Genomic DNA, 22,049 nt, shown 5'->3' with positions numbered 1-22,049 from the left:
GCTTCTGTCTTCAGGTTTTGCTATAGCATGAAAGGGACTGAGGCAGAGTTCTCAAGCCCCTGTTGGGGGGTATGAAAGAAAATGGCCCCCCAAAGGGAGTGGCACTATTAGGAGGTGTGGCCTTGTTAGAGTAGGTGTGGCCTTGTTGGAGGAAATGTGTCACTGTGGGGGTGGGCATTGAGGTCACCTATGTTCAAGCTGCTCCCAATGTCACAGTCTACTTCCTGTTGCTTACACATCAACATGTGGCAGCTCCTTCTCCAGCACCATGTCTGCCTGCATGCTGCCCTGCTGTACACTGCCATGTTCTCCACCATGATGAAATGGACTAAACCTCTGAAACTGTAAGCCCACCCCTCAAATAAATATTTTCTTTTGTAAGAGTTGCCGTGGTCATGTGTCTCTCCACAAGCAGTACAGACCCTAAATAAGATGCCCTTCCTTGACAAACTTGTGAAGAGGACAGAGCCACTGTGTAAGACTGGAAAGTCAACTCTTTCCCTATTCAGACAACAGCTACCTTCTAATACCTGGTGCTACTGTTTTTTAAGGTAAGAAGCCCTCCCTCAAGATCATTTTTAGTTTCATTTTTTGTTCTCCCTTTGTCTGTCCTGGAACACAAAGTCCATGCCACACACTGTGACAGATAAAGCTGTGCAAAGTCTTTCACTCAATTCTTTCCATCAACATTCAGCTTTCTTCCTATCTGATTATTTAGGTTAAAAATGTAAGGCTAGTCAGTTACCTGCATGCACTTTGTCCATGTTAAACCATTTCAAGACCCGAGAAGGGAAATTCTTCAGTTATACAGCTCTGAGTAACATAGCAAGGCATAGAAGGAAGCCTTGACTCTGTCCACAGTAAGTGAGTGACAACTGCCAACCCTCACAGGGAACTTAGGGTGAAAGTTTGCAGCAGAATCAACAGTCATTTGGGATAGAACCCTTCACTCCAGAGCTTTGGGCCTTAAAGCCACAGGTGGGTAATTTGCCTGCAACAAATCCCTCAGGAATGAGAAGAGGCTTGATACTTGGCAATGATGACTTTGGGCAAGCTATTCAGGTGTCCTGATCTGTTAAAGAAGATGTGACTACCAATATCCTCAGAGAATCGTCAGGGCTTAATCCATGTTATTAACTTAGCATTGTCCCTGATGTCTGTAAGTTTAAAATACATATAAAAGTACCTGTTTTTTTTTTTTTTTTTTTTTTTAAAAACTGTATTAGGGAAACCAAAAGCCATCAATTGAAGTTAAATATTCAATAACTTACAATACATGTAGATTTTGTTTAGGAAAAGAAATATAAGATTTCCATAACGTCTTCAGACCTTGAAGATGGTCAGGTCTCTTCCAAGGACATTTCTGGATGGATGTTTTACCCGTAATCTCCTGCAACAAGACATACAACAACGTCATTGGGAGCTGGATAGCATTTGGCACAGAAACTCTCTCTACAGCAGGCAGCAGAATTGAGAAGCAGAGCCGTATCTACTGCGAGACTACCATGCATTGTGTGCAAGGGGCCGTCAGCTTTATCTGCATCAGCGACAGCTAGGTACTGTACCTGTCCTCTAAGATTGCTTCAGGAGGCACCCTGGGAAGCTGCTGAGAGGTGACTGCTTTGGATGGATAACAGTTAAGGCTGGTCGTGGTGGTAAAACTCTGAGCTGTTCTTCCAGCAACAGCCAACAGTTTCCCAGTTCTCCATCAGGGTGGATGCCCTTCACCCCTGAATTCCATGAAGTTCAAAAATTCCATTGAGTAACAAATGAAGCAGGCACTAGGAAAAATACGTCTGTGTGTGCCAGTCTTTGCCACGGAAGAGCCACTCTGGTTTAGATGTGCAAGGGTTCCTAAGGATTGGGACCCCATGTGGTTTTCTTGTGTTGAAACTGAAGGATGAGCCTTCAGAAACTGCAGTCCTTTAATGAAACAATCAATGCAGGCTTCTGACAAGTAACCTCCAGAACTTCTAAAAGACTCAGCTCCTCATATCCCAACCATCCCCACAGGTTAGAAAGGGAAAACGTCAAAGGTCGAAGAGCGCATGTTAAACAACATGAATGACAACAGACACCACTGTTTTGTAAAACAGTCATAGTTTTATGTAAAATTGTATTTTAAATCTATGGAGAAGTATAAATGCTAACACAATAAGTTCCTATCCTCTCCATACAGCTTAATAAGATCAGAGTTTTAAATATTTTTAAAGAGATTAAATGGGAGCAGGGAAAATGCTCAGTGGGTAAAGTGCCAATGGTACAAACCCGAGGATCTGAGTTCAGACTGCTAGCATCAGTATAAAAAGCTAGATGTGGTAAATTATTCTTTTAACCCTAACCCTAGGGCGGCTTCCAGAGGGATGCCGAGGGATTGGTGGCCAGCCATCTCAGCTAGTTTGTAAGTTCCAGGTTCAGTGAGAAATCCCATCTCAAAAAGGAAGGTGGGACTTGACAGAGAAGGACATTCTGCATTCATGGCCATTTCCTTTCTTCTCTTTGCCTCCTGACTTCTTGCTTGTCTAGTTTTTCACTTGGATGCCTGTTCTCACTGCGACTGTTGTGCTGCAGTGACTGCTGGGATGCATTGTCAAGACTGGAAATTTCTCCTCACGGTTAAACACCTTAAATTCTTCGATCTGAGTTCCACGCTGTTGAATCTGGGTATAGGCCCTCTGCTCTAAAATCCCCATGCCCTGGGAAAGTCACCCTCTGCTCTTTACTCCTCAGCCACTGATACCACTACCCACCTCATGTTTCTCTGAATATTTTGTAGAGGCAGAATCATTGTCACATGGCTTTTTGTGTCTGGCTTCTTCTACTGAGCAAAATGTTCTCACCAATCTTCAGATTGCCCCAGGACTTCATTCATTTGGAATGGCTGTGACATTTTGTCAGGTTATCCTTCAGGTACTGGAAAGGAGGTAGTTTCCACGTTTGAACTACTATGGGAAATGTCACTGTAACCACATGGGAGCAAGGTATCCGATGAAATTTTGCTTTAATTTCTCTTGCTTATGAATCTAAAATTCCTGGGTCATTTGATTACATAGAAGGTTTAACTCTTGCTTTGTTTTGGTTTTGGTTTGAGACAAGGCTTCTCTATGTAGCCTAAGTTGGCCTGGAACTTGCTGTGGAGTCTGGGCTGCTGTCTAACACTTGCCCCCCACCCCGACTTTCTGTCCCATAGGTGCCAACTAACATGTACCAGGACACTTGGATACGTTTAACTTTTTAAGAAACTGTAAACATTTTTCAAAATGAGTTACTGAAGTTTCATTATATATTCTAGAAATTAACTCCTAATCAAACATATCATTTGCCAATATTTTCTCCCATGCTCTGGTTTGCCTTCTGACACAGTTGGTAGTCTTGTTGGCTACCCAACAGTGTGTTATTTTGATGAGGCCCAATTTACCTGTTACCCCTTGTGTTATCTGTGGAATTTGTGTGTCCTGTGCTTCCTTCCACTTTTCCTGCCCCTGTGGCAGCTCTGTATAGAATTTAGTTCCATTTGATCCCTTTAAAAACTCTGTCAGAGCATGGCTTAAGACAATACCTGGTTCTAAAGGCCCACAGTCATATTGGGAGAGTCGGAGACTCATTTCCAGTACTGACCTTGTCTGTTAAGAAGGTACATGGCTGTCTTTCCATAGTTCCCGGTAAGTAGCTCTGGTTAGTGTTCCAAACAAAAGTCAGCACCAGGGATTTTACCCTTCTTGGCCCCATCCTGTGTTCTGACCAGGTTCCTCTCTAGATGCCTGCAACCCAGAAGACTCTTTGGTCCCTTCTGTACCTTTTTGACAGTGTCTGTTTGGGTTGTGAAGCACAGCTGTCCCACAGCATTTGTCCTGGGGTATCAGGTGCCTTGTGTAATTCCCTTTGGTTTCTGGTTCCCAGAGCTGATGGTCTCTTACACTGTCTTTCAAGACTTTAATTCATTTTTCTATTTTGTTTATCTCTGCATGTGTTTAGAGCAGAGGATTATCTATCAAAGAACGAGCATCTCAGGTCATCCTGGCCAGAATTCACAAAAGGAGTCTCCTCATTTAATTACCTGCAGCTTATTGATGTAATCATGCTGAATTAAATCCATTCATGGCAATGGTGTTAATGCCTGAATCTTAAAATCTTCAACTAACTGTCCAATCAATGGTTCTTAAAGCTACTTTTTGCTGGATATTAATGATTTTCTATAACACGGTTATAATACCATCAAAAGCGCCTTTAAATTGGAACATGAGAAGACACCAATCATATCTGAGTAGGTAGCCATAAAGCTATCTAAGTGAGAAGTAGGAAACATGTATAGTTCCTGAGGCAGGAAGGGGCCAGAGAGAGCTGACAACTGTAATTAGCAAGGGGGAGGCGCATGCTAGACAGAGAGCCAGGCATTGTGTCATGTGTAGGGGAAGCCCCAACCAATCACATTCCTTTTGGGGCGGGTAGCCCTGAGGCATATGTTTACCTATAAATCTGGCGGGTATGCTCTCCGCCTTCCCTTCTGTTTCCTGATCTCCACTGGAACCTTGGTTTTGTAAGTCCTCCCCTTTTTAAAGCTGAATATATTATACTGAGTTTGCCTGGCTAATTCTGTTCACCGTTCATTTACGCTGTAACAGTCATGCATTTTGGGAGGTACTTACTTTACTCCATATAAGCTTTGGAGATGGTCAGAGCTTAGAAGTTAAAACCTTGAAACAAGTTTAGACTGACAAGTGAAAGACAAGGCTGCCAACTTGGTGATTCATGGGCCATGTTACCCTAGCAAACTATCACCGTGTTCAGCACAGCAGGCCAGGTCACAACAGGGCTGCATACTCTTATTGAGAGCCATGATGACCTCTGATGTCTTTCCTGGCTCAAGAATGAGATAACTTTTCCAAGGAGCAGACACAATCATTTTCCCGTGGTGTTTCTGGGATGAAGTTAGCTTCCTCCTAATGCTCTAAAATCTGAAATGTACCGCAGTGGGCACATGATAAGATGCCTTCTAGGCATGGAGGATGCTTCATTTCTAAGCAATCACAAACTAATCCTGAGGTTGCTCACTCCCTTACTCGCAGAAGCCTTGTGGAAATGGATGGGCATCTACCTATCACCTTGGCAGTCTGGGATCAGAAAGGAGTAAGATGGGCTTCACTGTGGAAAATGTCACCTGTCAACAGGTAAAAGCACTTTAAAGCAAATCATGGCCATGCAATATTGCCAGATATTTGATTATACTGGGTAAAGATGTGTCACTGTGACTGGTTTGAAAAGGAGCTAAACAGCCAATAGATAAGCAAAGAGAATAGGTAGGACTTCTAGGCAGAGAGAAATTGGCACATAGAGGAGATACCAGTGAGATGCAGAAAAAGTTGGAAGTATAGAATGAAAGAATGGTAGAATGTAGATTAAAGGGGTAGAATGTAGTTTAAATAACATGGGTTAATTTAAGATATAAGAGCTGGATAGGAACAAGCCTAAGTTACAGGCCAAGATGCTATAATCAATAAGTCTCCATATCATTCTTTGGGAGCTGGATGGCAGGACAAAGTAAGATCCATTATAATGAAATATTAATTCTCACTAGATGGTTTGGAGAGAGCTGCAAAGAGAAATGCACCAAGGGAAATTAGTTTCAGTAAGTCACAGAGGCAAGAAAATTCAAGGCTCCTTAGCAGACAATGACTGAATCTAGAGGTCAGGCCTATAAAAGGAACTATGGCACATAAACTGGAATAGTAAGTCAATGTGGATTGTCTTTCCTCTGTCAAGAATATCACTAATTGTGAAGTGAGGTACTATTGAACCTACAAGCAAGAAAAAAATGTGAGTTAAATTATTACACACCATGGATCATAAACTGGATCAGGCCAGGTGGAGGGCAGGGTGGAGAGAGGGTACTGGGAAAGATGACTGGAATTGGGAGCAATGGGAAAGGCAATGTAGAAATTTACTGCAATGGAAACTCCATGGAATAATCATTTTTTTTTAAAAAAAAGCCTAATTTCAGAGGGATTAGAATACAAGACAATATGCTTCTCACAATAGATGAAATATAGTAATTCCCTAAAGCAAAAACCTAAAAGATAATTTTGTATTAGCAAACATGTATTTGTAAAAAGATAAAGGCAAAGAAAATATGGATGAAATGTCATTTTTCTCATTAAAATGATAAACCATGGAACATACGATTTAGCATTGACAAAAATGCTAAAATGTGCACATTAATAATTTAAGTAAAATAACAAATAAAAATTAATATTACTAAAGTGTATCTTGAAAAGAACCTAAGTATCTATACAATCTTTACTAATTATTTCTATTCCAGGAATCTCATTCACTCCATACATAGAGTCCAAAAATTTATGAACAGGAACATAACATGATTATGATAACATGCAAACTGTGCAATGTAAAGTTGTCGTTACACATGTAAGTAAACTGACAATCATAGACATATTAGCAAATTACCAAGATATTAATTTACTAACATGTAGAAAAACTCTTTAATATAATAGTAAATTTCAAGATTATACCACAGTCCTAGAGAACCTAGATAACAATGAGGACCCTAAGAGAGAAATACATAGATTCTAATCTACTTGGGAAGTAGAAAAAGATAAGTACTTCTGAGTAAACTGGGAGCATGGGGACCTTGGGAGAGGGTTGAAGGGGAGGGGAGAGGTAGGAAGGGGAGCAGAGAAAAATTAGAGCTCAATAAAATAAAAAAAATAGTAAATTTCAAAGAGAGAAAACAAAATTCTATATAAGATACAAATTGAATTCAAGAAAAATTGTGTAATAAGACCTAGAAGGAGAGGGGATCTTAGTAAATGGGCAACATTAGCAATAATGGAATTTTTCTTCCTGTAGTCTTTCCTATTATTACAAAGGAGTTTACACTGACCGTGTTTACTTTTTACAATTTCACGTACTCACAACAAGCTCCACTATGATTAAAACTGGAATAGGAGTGTAAGGTTATGCATGCGCTCAGGGAGACTAGCAGGTGCTTGCTTCCCTTGCAGCTACAGATGATCATCATGAATGGATATTTCCCTTGGAGATGCTGGAAGGGATCTAGGTCATATACATTTCCATATTTTCAATAGTAGACCTTAACTGTGCCTGCTATTAGTTATGACACAGTGTCGGAGGGTATTAAGGTTAGAGGTAGCATTTCTAATCCAAGATGAAACATGACAAGCCTGGAGTTTGAATTCATATCTATCTATCTATCTATCTATCTATCTATCTATCTATCTATCTATCTACATGCCTTCCTATCTCTATCTCTCTCTGCCCATTAATTTTCCTTGTACTACCTGCCTCTCAGAAGTGGATACTTCATAGCCTTCCCAAAAGCACAGTTCCATTCTGTCCATTGCTAAGTGGAAGCAAATATGATTGTCTTGTAAACAATATGGCCACATCTGGAAGAAACTCATAAGTAAGGCAACAGACACCAAGCTCCCTGATAAGGTAGACTTGGACAGAGGCTCTGCTACAGCTGCTGTTCCCTACTCTTGAAACCCTAGTGCTTTGTGTCATCTGTGGTAATTGAGACAATGGGGCAATGTCATTTACCTACCTGGCAAGGTAAGGCGACTTGTGGAACTAGTGCTTGGGGCAGGTGAGCCATGAGAATGCTTCTTTGTACCTGTAAGGAGGACGGGTAAGATAAGGAAAGTATAAGTGTGGGTCAGCTGGGACAGGGCAGTGTGTATTCTACGGCACAGAGAAGTCAGAAGTTCAGAATGTGCCTTCGTGGAATTATACTCCGTACCTCTGGGTAGCGGCTTGGCATGATGGGTGCAAATGCTCTCAAGCAGACCACCTCAGTAGTGGTAGGGAGTCTTTCTGAATGTGTTGTTTCCACAGATCCAATTTCAGTGTTCTAAAGTAGAGCTTATTGTTTTTATAAAACCCCAAAGTAGTTATAATACGCCTGTAGGCTAATAATCACCACTTGGGAAATGGAAAGTTTAGGATTCAGAACTAAGGAATCTGGGGTTTTGAACCTGTTTTAGCTATATCCTTTCCCTACTATCAGATCTTAAGTTGTGAATGGGATCTGTCTGAGTCTCAGATCTTCACCTGAAAATGAGTAAAGTAACAACTATATCCAAACGTTCTGGCAAGTCAAAGTGTGTACTCAGAAACTGTGGCTCAACACTTAGGTTACAATAGTGGGGTTCTGTACCATCCAGAAGATGGTGACTAACTCTCATTAGGGATTTGATTATCTTTCTTCAGTTGAGTGCGTAGTGAAGAGATGAAGAGGCAGCCTTCAGGATGAGGTGGGAAAAAAAGAGCAACCGAAAGGATAAAACAAAAGGAGACAGAATTATTCAGCAAAAGAAGACATTTCTCACAAGCATACATCTCACACATGTACACGTACATATAAATTTACACACCTATATGTACATGTACATTATCTAGTTATAAATGTTATTTGCTCAGATTTTTTATTACTTTATTTTGTCATCCATATTGAGGAGAAAGAGACATGGAAGCCCCAAATCCAGCAGCAACCTATATGATAATCCCTTCAATGGGTTGATAGAAGTGAAAAGAGAATTACACAATGTTTCACTGTGTAACTCCTGCTCGTTTTGACTTCAGTATTTTTTTCTGTCTTAGTCTCCTGTGTACTGTGTTATAGGCATGTGACACCTTGTAAGACCAGAAAAAAATCAAGCGTATACATAAGTCAATGTTATCATTTGATGAGTTCCTGCAATTGCCTGATATCTTAGCTACTTTTCTATTTCTGTAACAGAATGCCATGACTAAGGCAATTTATAGATGAATGCATTTCATTTGGCTTATAGTTTCATAGCATTAGAGTCCATAACAGTGGAGCAAAAGCATGGAAGTGGGAAGAGCTGAGAGTTCACATCTTGATTCACAAGTAGGAGGCACAGAGAACACTGGGAAGGCATAGGTTTTTACAAACCTCAATATTGCTTTACTGGGCCCTCCGCCTAGCCCCAGAAGACTTCTACCAAGCAGGCCCAGACCACACAAACCAGAACACGTGAATGACCTGTCTGCCAGTGGAACTGTATCCCTGTATCTAGCCCCTCCCACAGCCCTTTCCCAGGCCCACACCATCAGAGTTAGTCCCTGACCCTGATGCTGCTGTGCCCTGCCCCTAACCCCAGAGGACTTCTGCCACTGAAGTACAGACCACCTGTGGGTGACCCTCCTGTCCTGTGGCCTGGCCCCTCCCATCTCAGCACCAGCACTACCGCTGAGCCCTGCTCTAAACTCCAGAGGAATCCTACTCCTCTAGTGCAGCTCTTACCAGTGGACAAGCAGATGAGTGACCCACCTGCCAACTGGACTGTGTCCACCCCTGGATTATGCTCTGCCAAGACTCATACTATTGCCCAACCTCTCCCATTTCATTATCTTTTCTGTGGCCAGCCCTTAGGCCTAGACACCGCCCACATCATTTGGAGAACAGGTGTCATATGCCCACATACAGTCCAGACAAGTCAGAAGAATAACCCAAGCATCTCTACTTGAAGCAAGGATGGTCCCCTAGGTACATCAGAAGATTTGGGCTTTATTGGAGGTAAGGCAAGATCTAGAGACCCAAAAAGACTTTGGCTTTACCAAAGACCAAAATGAATCAAGGGACCCAAGGCCCTCAAAACTCCAGTAGAAACACCCCACTGGACCTGAAGGCTGACCAGTAACTAGAACTTACCAATAACAAATTAATAGGAATTAACAATCACTGGTCTTTAATATCTCTCAATATCAGTGGACTCAATTCACAAATAAAAAGAAACAGACTACCAGAATAGATAAAAAACAAAACAAACAAACAAACAAAAAAAACAGGATCCATCTTTCTGCTGAATACAAGAAACACAACTCAACTTCAAAGACAGACATTGCCTCAAAGTAAAGGGTTGGAAAATATTTTCCAATCAAACAGACCTAAACAGCAAGCTGGTGTAGTTTCCTACTATCTAACAAAATAGAGTTCAAGTCAAAATTAATCAAAAGAGATGGAAAATGACATTTCATACTCATCAAAGGACAAATCCACCAGGATGATGTCTCAATTCTGAACATCTATGCTGCAAATAAAAGGACATCAACATTTGTAAGCTTAAATCACATATCGAAGCATACACTATGAGTGGGAGACTTCAACACTCCACTTTTACCAAAAGGAAGATCATTCAGACAGAAACTAAACAAAGAAATAACATAACTAGCAGATGAAATGACTCAAATGGGCATAAAAGGTATCTTCATTTCACACAAGCACAAAAGACTATGCCTTCTCCACACCTCATGGAACCTTCCCCAAAGGTCATGTACTTGAGCACAAAGTGAGTCTTAACATATATAAAAAATGAAATAACTCTGTGTGTCTTATCAGATCATCAGGGATTAAAGTTAGAGATCAGCAACAACACAAAGTATAGAAAGCCTACAAACTAAAAGAAACTGAACAATCCCTGGGTCAAGGAAAACTAAAGATAGAAATGAAAGACTTCCTAGAATTCAATTAAAGTGAATGCACATCATATTGAAACTTATGGGACACAATGAAAGCTGCAATAAGAGGAAAGTTCATAGCACTGAGTGCCTACATAAAGAGTTTGAGAAAAATCTCATACTATTGATTTAATGAAGCATCTGAAAGCTCTAGAACAAAAAGAAGTAAATGCCCCAAAAGGAGTAGACACAGGAAATAATCAAACTGAGGGCTGAAATCAATAAAATAGAAACATAGAAAACAGTGAAGTAAAGAGCTAGTTATTTGAGAAAATCATCAAGATGGACAAACCCTTATCCAAACTAATAGGCAGAGAGAGAATATCCAAATTAACAAAATCAGAAATGAAAAAAGGGACATAACAACAGACACTGAGGAAAATCAGACAGTAATTAGGTTATATTTAAAAAAACATGTACTCTACAAAATTGGAAAATCTAAAAGAAATGAAAAAATATTGATAGATACCACATACCAAAATTAAATCAAGACTAGGTAAACATTTAGATAGACCTATAACCCCTGAGGAAAAAAACCCACAATCATTAAAAGTCTTACAACAACAACAACAAAACCCAGAGTCAGATGGTTTCAGTGCAGAATTCTAAGCAGACTTTCAAAGAAGAACTACTACCATTACTCCTGAAATTATTCCACAAAATAGAAACAGAAGGGACATTGCCAAATTCTTTTATGAGGCCACAGTTACCCTGACACCCACACCATACAAAGATGCAACAAAATAGAGAATTACACACTAATTTCCCTCATGAACATTGATTCAGAAATACAAAATAAAACACTGGCAAACTGAATTCAAGAATACATCAAGAAGATCATCCACCATGATCAAGTGGGTCCATCTCAGAGATATGGGGACAACTCAACAAACAAAAATCTGTCAATGTAATCCACCACATAAACAAACAGAAAGAAAAAAGTACCACACGATCATCTTATTAAATGTTGAAAAAGCCTTTGACAAAATCCAACACCCCTTCATAATAAAAGTTTTGAAGAAATCAGGAATACAAGGAATATATCTAAATATAATAAAAGCAATATGCAGCAAGTCAACAGCCAGCATCAACTTAAATAGAAAGAAACTCAAAGCAATTTCACTGATGTTAGGAACAAGATAAGGCTGACTACACTCTCCATATCTGTTAACAATAGCACTCGAAGTTCTAGATAGAGCAGTAAGACAACAAAAGGAGATCAAGGAATACAGATTGGAAAGGAAGCAGTCAACATACTGCTGTTCACAGAAGATAGGATAGTATACAAAAGTGACTTCAAAAATTCAAACCAGGGAACTCCAACAGCTGATAAACACCTTTAGCAAAGTTGCTGGATGCAAGATTTACTAAAAAGAAATATCAGTAGTCCTTTTATATACAAATGATAAAAGGTCTGAAAAAGAAACTAAGTTATCACTAAACAACCAAGTGAAAGACTTTTATGACAAGAACTTCAAGTCTTGGAAGAAAGAAATTAGAGAAGACATCAGAAGAAAGGAACCCTCTCCTTTGCTCATGGATTGATAGGATCAACAAAGTAAAAATGACCATCCTACCAAATCACCATGAAAATTTCAACACAATTTTTTTTTTTTTTTTTTTTTTTTTTTTTTTTTTTTTTTTTTTTTTTTTTGGTTTTTCGAGACAGGGTTTCTCTGTGGCTTTTTTGGAGCCTGTCCTGGAACTAGCTCTTGTAGACCAGGCTGGTCTCGAACTCACAGAGATCCGCCTGCCTCTGCCTCCCGAGTGCTGGGATTAAAGGCGTGCGCCACCATCGCCCGGCCTCAACACACGGCCTCAACACAATTTTTTATAGACCTTGAAAGAATAATACCCAACTTCATATGGGAAAAAAAAAACAGAAACTACCCCCATGAAAGCTAAAACAATTCTGTAGAATAATTGAACTGCTGGAAGTATCAACATCCCTGATTTCAAGCTCTACTACGAAGCCATAATAATAAAAAACAGCATAGTATTGGTATAAAAAACAGACAGGCGGATCAATGCAATTGAATGAAAGACCCACACATAAATCCACACACCTATGGACACCCGAGTTTTGATAAAGAAGCCAAAATTATACAATGGAGGAAAGAAAGCATCTTCAACAAATTGACCTGGAATAAGTGGATGTTGATATGGAGAAGGCCCCGTGGTTATATGAACGGGAGAGCTGTCCCTCATCTCCACCAGCTAGGACTCCTGTGAGAGCAGACCCCTCACCTTGCCTAGGCATCACAATGGAGCCAACCCTGTTGCCACAGGTATGCATGAACCAGCCCCAAAGTAGTGAGCAAAGGAGTGCTGTCCCTATCACCCATCTGTCCTATGGCAGCATGGTTGGGGGAGAGTTGCCCCCATCCTCTACTCCTATCAATGCCTGAGACAGGTGTGAGAACAGGCCCTGAGGTCACAAGAGCAGGAGCGAGTGTTGTCCTGTCGCCCACCAGCTGTAACACTTGGGAGAGAAGGCCCTGCACCTCACCTAAATAATTCAATAGAACCAGCCTTGTTGGCAGAGGTGTGAGTGAACCAGCTCCAAAGTTGCAAGCATTGGAGAGCTGACCCCACTAGTCTTCTGTCATGTGGTGGTGTGGGAGGGTGAGGATGCCCCCCCCCCCCTTATCTCTGCCTTACTGCCTGCAACAGATGAGAGAGCTGGCCCTGCCCCTCTCCAGCTGCAGCACTGGGGAAATGAGTCCTATACCTATCCTGGGCAACACGATAGAGCTGGTGCTAATGGTGCAGGTGTGGGAGAACCAACCCTGAGGATGTGAAAACAGGAGAAATGGACCCATCCCATGCTCTTTGCTGCAGAGCTGAGTTAGCTAGGGCAATGTTGGAGAGCGCACCCTGGTGGCGAGGATAGGAAAAGACAGGCAGGCAGACCAACCCTACAGCTGCCCAGAACAAGGGCTATGACTTGACCGACCCCAACATCCACCTCACCTATGATCTGCTGGAGCACATGAAGGGACCTGACGTGCAGACTTGAAGCTGCAGGATCTCCACAACACAGGCAACAAGAGGATATCCAAGAGGAGCCCTAATGAGGACCCAGCATTAATAGTGTAGCAGAAACCAGAGACCTAGAACCAGACCAATGACTCTTTGCAATAAATTCTTGCAATTAAAGATATGTGAACAAAGGGGTTTACTGCATGACTTACTGTGTCACACTACAGCTTCCGTGACAAGATTTTAAACTTTTATCTCATTCTTTTTCCTTTTTTCTCTCAAATTTTGTTTCATTTTAGGGGGAGTGCAGGGGCAGAGGGTGAATGTGAAGGGATGGGAAAATGAATGGAATCAAGATACATGATTTAAAAGACATAAAGGAAAATAAAAAGAAAGAAAATAGAAGAATGCAAATAGCTCCATATTTATCACCCTGCACAAAACTTAAGACAAAGTGAACAAAAGAATTCAATATGACTTCAGTTACACTGAATCTGATAGTAGAGAAAGTGGGGAATAGCCTTGAATACTTTGGCAAAGGAGACGACTTCTGAATAGAACACTAGCAGCACAGACACTAAGATCAGCAATTAATGCATGGGACCTCGTGAAACTGAAAAGCTTCTGTCAGGCAAAGAGTACTTTCAATAGGACAAAATGGCAGCCTACAAAATAGAAAAAGATCTTCACCAAGTCCACATCCAACAGAGGGACGATCTCTAAAATATATTTAAAAAGCTCAAGAAACTAGACATCAAGAAACCAAACAATTCAGTGTAGTGATATTTCATTTGTATTTTAGTAAATAAAGCTTGCCTGAAGTTCAGAGAATAAAACAGCCTCACTGAACAGTCTTAAAGACCAGGCAATGGTGACACACACCTTTAACTCAGTAGCCACACTAGTTGCCATAGAAACCAGGTGGTGGGGCTGGAAAGATGGCTCACTGGTTAAGAGCATTGCCTGCTCTTCCAAAGGTTCTGAGTTCAATTCCCAGCAACCACATGGTGGCTCACAACCATCTGTAATGAGGTCTGGTGCCCTCTTCTGGCCTGCAAACATACACACAGACAGAATACTGTACACATAATAAATAAATAAATAAATAAATAAATAAATAAATATTAAAAAAAAAAGAAACCAGGTGGTGGTGGTGCACACCTTTAATCCCAGCACTATAGAGGAATATAAGACTTAAGGAGACAGCTCTCATGCACAGTCTCATTCATTGATTTCTGGAGGCAGAATCACCATTTTGAACCATTTTGGTAAGAGCCAGTGGCTAGCTGCTTTGCTTTTCTGACCTTCAGGTTGAACCCCAGTTTCTGTCTCTGGATTTTTAATCATGCTACAATCTCCTTATGTTGTCTTCAAGGGGATTTGAATTAGAAAGGAAGAAGTTAAACTTTCATTCTTTGCAGATGATATGATAGTGTACATAAGCGACCCCAAAAACTCTACCAAAGAACTCCTACAGCTGATAAACACCTTTAGTAACGTGGCAGGATACAAAATCAACTCCAAAAAAAAATCAGTTGCCTTCCTATACACAAAGGATAATGAAGCAGAGAGGGAAATCAGAGAAGCATCACCTTTCACGATAACCACAAATAGCATAAAATATTTTGGGGTAACTCTAACCAAGGAAGTGAAAGATCTATTTGACAAGTACTTTAAGTCTTTGAAGAAAGAAATTGAAGAGGATACCAGAAAATGGAAGGATCTCCCTTGCTCTTGGATTGGGAGGATCAACATAGTAAAAATGGCAATTCTACCAAAAGCAATCTATAGATTCAATGCAATTCCCATCAAAATCCCAATAAAATTCTTCACAGACATTGATTGAGAGAACAATAATCAACTTATATGGAATAACCAAAAACTCAGGATAGCCAAAACAATCCTATACAATAAAAGTACTTTTGGAGGCATTACCATCCCTGACTTCAAACTCTATTACAGAGCTACAGTAATGAAAACAGCCTGATATTGGCATAAAAACAGAGATGTTGACCAATGGAATCGAATAGAAGACACGGATATTAACCCACAAACCTATGAACACCTGATTTTCGACAAGGAGCTAAAATTATACAATGGAAGAAAGAAAGCATCTTTAACAAATGGTGCTGGCATAACTGGATTTCAACATGTAGAAGAATGAAAATAGATCCATATTTATCACCATGCACAAAACTCAAGTCCAAATGGATTAAAGACCTTAATATAAATCTGACCACACTGAACCTGATAGAAGAGAAAATGGGAAGTAGTCTGCAACACATGGGCACAGGAGACCAATTCCTACGTATAATCCCAGTAGCACAGACAATAAGAGCAACAATGAATAAATGGGTCCTCCTGTAACCAAGAAGCGTCTGTAATGCAAAGGACACTGTTATTAAGACAAAAAGACAACCTACTGAATGGGAGAAGATCTTCACCAACCCCGCATCAGACAAAGGTCTGATCTCCAAAATATATAAAGAACTCAAGAAAGTAGACATTAAAACTCTAATTAACCCAATTAAAAAATGGGGTACCGAACTGAACAGAGAATTCTCAACAGAAGAAGTTCAAATGGCCAAAAGACATCTAAGGTCATGCTCAAACTCCTTAGCAATCAGGGAAATGCAAATCAAAACAACTTTGAGATACCATCTTACACCTGTCAGAATGGCTAAAATAAAAAACACCAATGATAGCCTATGCTGGAGAGGTTGTGGAGTAAGGGGAACACTCATCCATTATTGATGTGAATGCAAACTTGTGCAACCACTTTGGAAATCAGTGTGGCGGTTTCTCAGGAAACTGGGAGTCAACCTATCTCAAGATCCAGCAATTCCACTCTTGGGAATAAACTCAAGACATGTCCAATCATACTACAAAAGCATATGTTTAACTATGTTCATAGCAGCATTATTTGTAATAGCCAGAAACTGGAACAAACCTAGGTGCCCCTCAATAGAAGAATGGATAAAGGTGTGGCACATATATACTTTAGAGTTCTACTCATTGGTAAAAAAACAATGATATCTTAAACTTTGCATGCAAATGGATAGAGATAGAAAACACTATCCTGAATGAGGAAATCCAGACCCAAAAAGAGGAATATGGTATGTACTCACACATAAGTGGATTCTAGCCATAAACAAAGGACATTGAGCCTATAGTTCATGATCCTAGAGAAGCTAAATAAGAAGGTGAACCCAAAGAAAAACATATATTTATCTTTCTGGATATTGGAAATTGACAAGATCATCAGGCAAAAGTTAGGAGCAAGGGGGTGGGGGTGGATTGGGGGGAAGTGGAGATGGGGAGAGAGAAAAGAGAAGGGGAGGATTGGGAAGAGCTTTGGGGAATGGGATAATTGAGATGGAGGAAGGGTGGATATGGGAGCAGGGAAGAAGTTATCCTAACCAAGGGAACCATTTTAGGGTTGGCTAGAGTCTTGACTCTAGAGGGGTTCCCAGGTGGCCAAGGGGATTTCCCCAACTAGTTCCGTGGGCAGCAGAGGAGAGGGTGCCTGTACTGGTCTTATCCTATAGCCACACTGATGAATATCTTGCATATCACCATAGAACCTTCATCCGGAGATGGATGGAGATAGAGACAGAGACCTACATTGGAGCACTGGACTGAGCTCCCAAGGTCCAAATGAGGAGAAGAAGGATGGAGAACATGAGCAAGAAAGTCAGGACCGCGAGGGGTGTGTCCACCCACTGAGACAATGGGACTGATCTAATGGGAGCTCACCAAGGCCAGCTGGACAGGGACTGATGGAGCATGTGATCAAACTGGACTCTCTGAATGCGGCTGATAATGAGGGCAGACTGAGAAGTCAAGGACAATGGTACTGAGTTTTAATTCTACTGCATGGACTGGCCTTGTGGGAGACTAGTCTGTTTGGATGCTCACCTTCCTAGACCTGAATGGAGGGGGGAGGACCTTGAACTTCCCACAGGGCAGGAAACCCTGACTGCTCTTAGGACTAGAGAAGGAGGGGGAGAGGGAGTGGGAGGGATGGTAGGGAAATGGGTGGAGGGGAGGTGGTGGAAATTTTAATAAATAAATCAATTAATTAAAAAAATGAGGAACTTTTCTCCCAGGCATTTGCCTTAACAAAGTATGTTGCAGAGAAAATGGAGCCTACATGATGGATGGACCAATGATGTGCTGGACCACAACTTGCCTAGTATTTCTTAATTATGCATACCTTTTTCCTCTTTTTTAAACCCAAGTTTTGAGTTAGTATCTCAAAAACAGACTTAATGACCACTGTATCCTCAATGTGATTACATTGAATAAAACCCCTTTCTCTGCTCTGGAAAAAAAATGTGGTACTGACCTAAACAGAGAATTCTCAATAGAGTGATTTCAAATGGCAGAGAAACACTTAAAGAAATGTACATCATTCTTAGCTCTCAGGGGAAGGCAAATAAAATGACTCTGAGATACCATCTTACACCAATCAGAATGACTAATATCAAGAACACCAATGATAACTTCTGCTGGAGAGGATGTGTAAACTTGTACAGGCACTTTGGAAATAAATATGGCAGTTTATCAGAAAACTGGGAATTAATCTACGCTATACCAATCTTGGGCATATTCCCAAAGGATGATCAATCATACCACAAGGACACTTGCTCAACTATGTTTATAGAAGCTTTATTTATAATAGTCAGAACCTGGAAACAACATAGATACCCTTCAACCAAAGAATGGATAAATAAAATATGGTACATTTACACAATGGAGTATTACTCAGCTATTAAAAACAATGACATTCAGAAATTCAAAGGCAGATGGATGGGACTAGAAAAAAATCATACTGAGTGAGGTAACCCAGACCCAGAAACATAAACTAGGTATGAACTCAATCTTAAGTGGATATTAGCTCTATAGTAAATTATAACCATGCTACAATCCACAGACCCAGAGAAGCTAGGTAACAAGAGTGGCCCAAGGGAAACACATGGATCTCCCTGAGAAGGGGAAATAGAAGAGATGTTCTGGATGAACTGGGGGTGAGTGGGAATGGGAACCTTATGGATTGGGTTGGAGGTAAGTTGAGGGGGGAAGAGTACTGAAATAGATAACTGGAAAGGGGGGAACATTTCAGGGTCTGGTAGAAATCTGATGCCAGGGAAACTCCCAAGTCTCTACATCTTAAAGGATGACCTCCAGCTAAGTATTTTAGCAATAGTGGATGGGTAACATGTACTGGCCATCTCCTGTGATCAGATTGGAGACTACCCCAACTGTCATCAGTAACTTATGGAAACAGATGCAGAGACCCACAGTCAAACTCAGGGAATCTTGCTGAATAAAGTAATGAAAGATTGTAGGAGCCAAAGTGGTCAAGAACATCACAAGAAAACCCACAGAAACAACTAACCTGGCTTGTAGAAACTTGCAGAGTCTGAACCAGCAAACAGGGGGCCTGAATGTGACTGACCTAGACCCTCTACATGCATGTGACAGTTTTGTAGCATGCTATACTTGTGGGACTCCTAACAATGGGAGCAGGGGCTGTCCCTAATGCTTTGGCTTGCTCTTCAGAACCGATTCTCCATACTAGATTACTTTGATCAGCCTTAATACAGAGGGAGGTGCTTAGTCTTAACTGTAACTTTATATGCCATGCTTGTTGATACCCATGGAAGGTCTGCCCCTTTCTGAACAGAAACAGATAAAGAATGGGTTGAGGTGGAGGATGGGATGGAAGGGAGGTAAGGGGAGGGAATGGAAGAATTTTATTTGTGGTAAAATATAAAATAATGGAGATGGGTTAATTCTAGATGTAAAAGCTAGCTAGCAATATGCTTAAGTAATTGACCAAGCAGTGTTTTAAATAATATAGTTATGTGTGATTATTTCAGGACTAAGTGGCTGGGAACCAATAAGTAGCCTCTTTCCCTCCAAGAAATTGACACCTACATAGCCAACTAAAATCCATGGAAAACCTGAGAAAGCTTAAAAAGAAATCCTAGACACAAAAGAACAGACTTAAGCATGATTTGGTAGCAGCATTTTCCTGGCTAGGCTCTTTTTGCTAGAAGTACTCAGAAGCATGACTCCTTTAAGAGAGATTTTCCTGATGCCACAGTAGCAGAAAAAAAAAGCTGCAGTTTTAAAATGCTGGCTTTCTGGGCCATGCTGCCAGCATGACCTCTGGCTCTTTCAGGAGGTTGAGCATTTAAATGGGGTTTGTGGACAGCATGCTACAAGTTACTTGGTGGCAGCATGAGTCAGAGTTGCAATGGTGAGGATGGCTGCCACCTGGCAGTCTGAGGCAATAAATGGACTTCTATCATGTTGGACTGTGCAGAGCAACCAGGTAGGGTCAAATATACCCTAGTGATGATGCAGCTTAAGTTTTAAGAAGTGCTTAGCATTTTAAGAAGTGCTCCTGGACAATAAAGAATTACAGATACACAATAGGACAGATTCAGACATAAAAGACCTTTAAATGGGACACAGTGTTAGATAAATATATGTAGGCTTGGGAGAGAGAAGAAATAGAGAGTAATAAAAGGAAATAAATGGTTTATTAAAAAATAAAACAAAGTCTTTAAAGAGACAGAGTACAGACAGTCATAGAATAAAGGAGTAAAGATAATAAAATAAATATTAAAAAGTAATGAGTAAGAAAAGCCATATAAAGATGCAATATACAAAGAGTGTCTGGATTATGAATATTATTGTGTTTTCTTTGAATTTTTTGACTGTGAAGGAACTAAGTACAGAGAGACATTTTATTTTATGGGCTGCTAAGCTAAAACACACACACACACACACACACACACACATATATATATATTAAAGGTATCTTGATTTCAAAATATGGATCTAAGGATATGCTGCTTTGGAAAAGAGGTTCTTCTTTTGTTTCCACAGAGGATGAGAACCTGTGGATTGCTTCTAGACTAATATGGCTTGATAGACCATGAACCCCTGAAAGGTTGCTGTGAACACCCCCCAAAAATTACTTTACCCAGCTGCTGACTGAGATGAACCTAGCACACAGGATACACCATGAAAGACCTGATTAACAGTGACCCCCATCAGCATAAAGTAGTCTAGAGAATTAAGCCCATATTCCCAAATATTGTTTACAAATGTTTCTTTACATTTAAAGGGAGATATTCTATAGAGATTTGTATGGATATTGCTCTATTAATACAAGCTTTGTTGAATTTTGTTATATGTATATATCTGTTCTTGATTAAGGTATTGTGTTTGTACAGTTCATTTAAAAATGTAATGCTTAGGTAGACAAAAGATGTGAAAAAACTGTAAAATACAATGTGGATGAACATTTGGAGGAAAGAGATTATGTATATTTTATGATTTAAATAATATCTATTTTGTACATGATGAGGCTATGAGATTACATTTTAGAAGATTCTATACAAAACATAAATATACATATATTTATATATATCCACAGAATAAATTATAAGTTGACTTAAATTTGTTTCAGCACAATTCAAAATGAAATAAATGTCCAGACAAAGCAAAAAAAAAATGAATACGTTCATTAATAAAACTGGTGATGGATCTTTGGAAACATTTTTATTATCCTAGAATATGAGTAATAAAATAAGAATATGAAAAAAATATAGGTTAATAGTCATCTATAATAGTCAAGCTTGTAGTCATGTTAGTTAGGTTTTCTAGATATACAGAGATATATTTCAGTTAGATAGGTATTCTTCAAATCTTTCAGAGACCTTCAGAATAGGGCATTTAAAATGTTTAAATTATTAACTCAATACTTTTCATGACAATGAGACACATCTGCTCCTGGCAGCACCAATTACTTCAAAAGGAAGATGGGCATTGAAGATGCTCCTTATAGAGTTTGTTAGCCATTTGGGCAAGAAACTGCTCTTGCCTGGACTGTTTGATGAAATTCTGTATGAACTTGACAAGCAGGACCCACAGAAAAATAAATGACCCACAAAAAAATAACTGCTGAACTTGTCTAAAGGTGAGATGATCCTTCAGGGTTCCTGCTTCATGAAAGAGTCTGCCACACATTCTACAGGACACAGAAGAAAGTGACTGACAAACTGCCAATATAGGCAGAAATAACTTTGAAATTTCCTGCTTCATGGACAAGTCTGCTGGATACTATGGGCCTGTAGGCTGAAGATAGATGCCCCAACACTACAGAAGAATTTTGGGTGACTGTTCAGGCAGTGAGATGTCTCTGTCAATTCTAGAGTTTTGGAAGTTGCTTACAATGGACTTTCAGTCTACATAGGTAATATTATATCCCGGAGTCTTTGGTGGAGTTGAAGAATTGATAGTTCTAGTTTTCCTTAGTTATAATTTTAAAAAGTAGCTATAAATATTGTAGCTATAATTCTTACTTGATGTTTTGTTATATGTAATTTTACTATGTTGAAGATAAAGCCTTCCTTTTTATTTAAACAGAAAGGGGGAGGTAATGCGGGATTCCCCTATGTATGTTGTGAATATCATTGGTTAATAAAGGAACTGCTTTGGCCAATAGAAGAGCTATAGGGGAACAGAGATAG

The 22,049-nt window shown here is 40.0% G+C and overlaps 1 protein-coding gene across 5 annotated transcripts in view; it reads right to left on the bottom strand.

The window, feature by feature from the left end:
* Pde1c (phosphodiesterase 1C) overlaps positions 1 to 22,049 on the bottom strand; it is a 528,369-nt gene that overhangs the window by 9,968 nt on the left and 496,352 nt on the right. For 3 of the 5 annotated variants that reach the window (XM_057762590.1, XM_057762575.1, XM_057762584.1), the window contains one exon: positions 7,580 to 7,648. In XM_057762590.1, coding sequence (XP_057618573.1) covers positions 7,580 to 7,648 — 69 coding nt within the window. Of the gene's footprint in view, positions 1 to 1,278; positions 1,391 to 7,579; positions 7,649 to 22,049 lie in introns of those variants that run through there. The other 2 variants (XM_057762549.1, XM_057762557.1) reach the window with 2 other exon arrangements.

The sequence above is a fragment of the Chionomys nivalis genome, chromosome 1, assembly GCF_950005125.1.
Source record: "Chionomys nivalis chromosome 1, mChiNiv1.1, whole genome shotgun sequence".
Classification (NCBI taxonomy): Eukaryota; Metazoa; Chordata; class Mammalia; order Rodentia; family Cricetidae; genus Chionomys; species Chionomys nivalis.
This window is presented reverse-complemented; position numbering and strand designations above follow the sequence as displayed.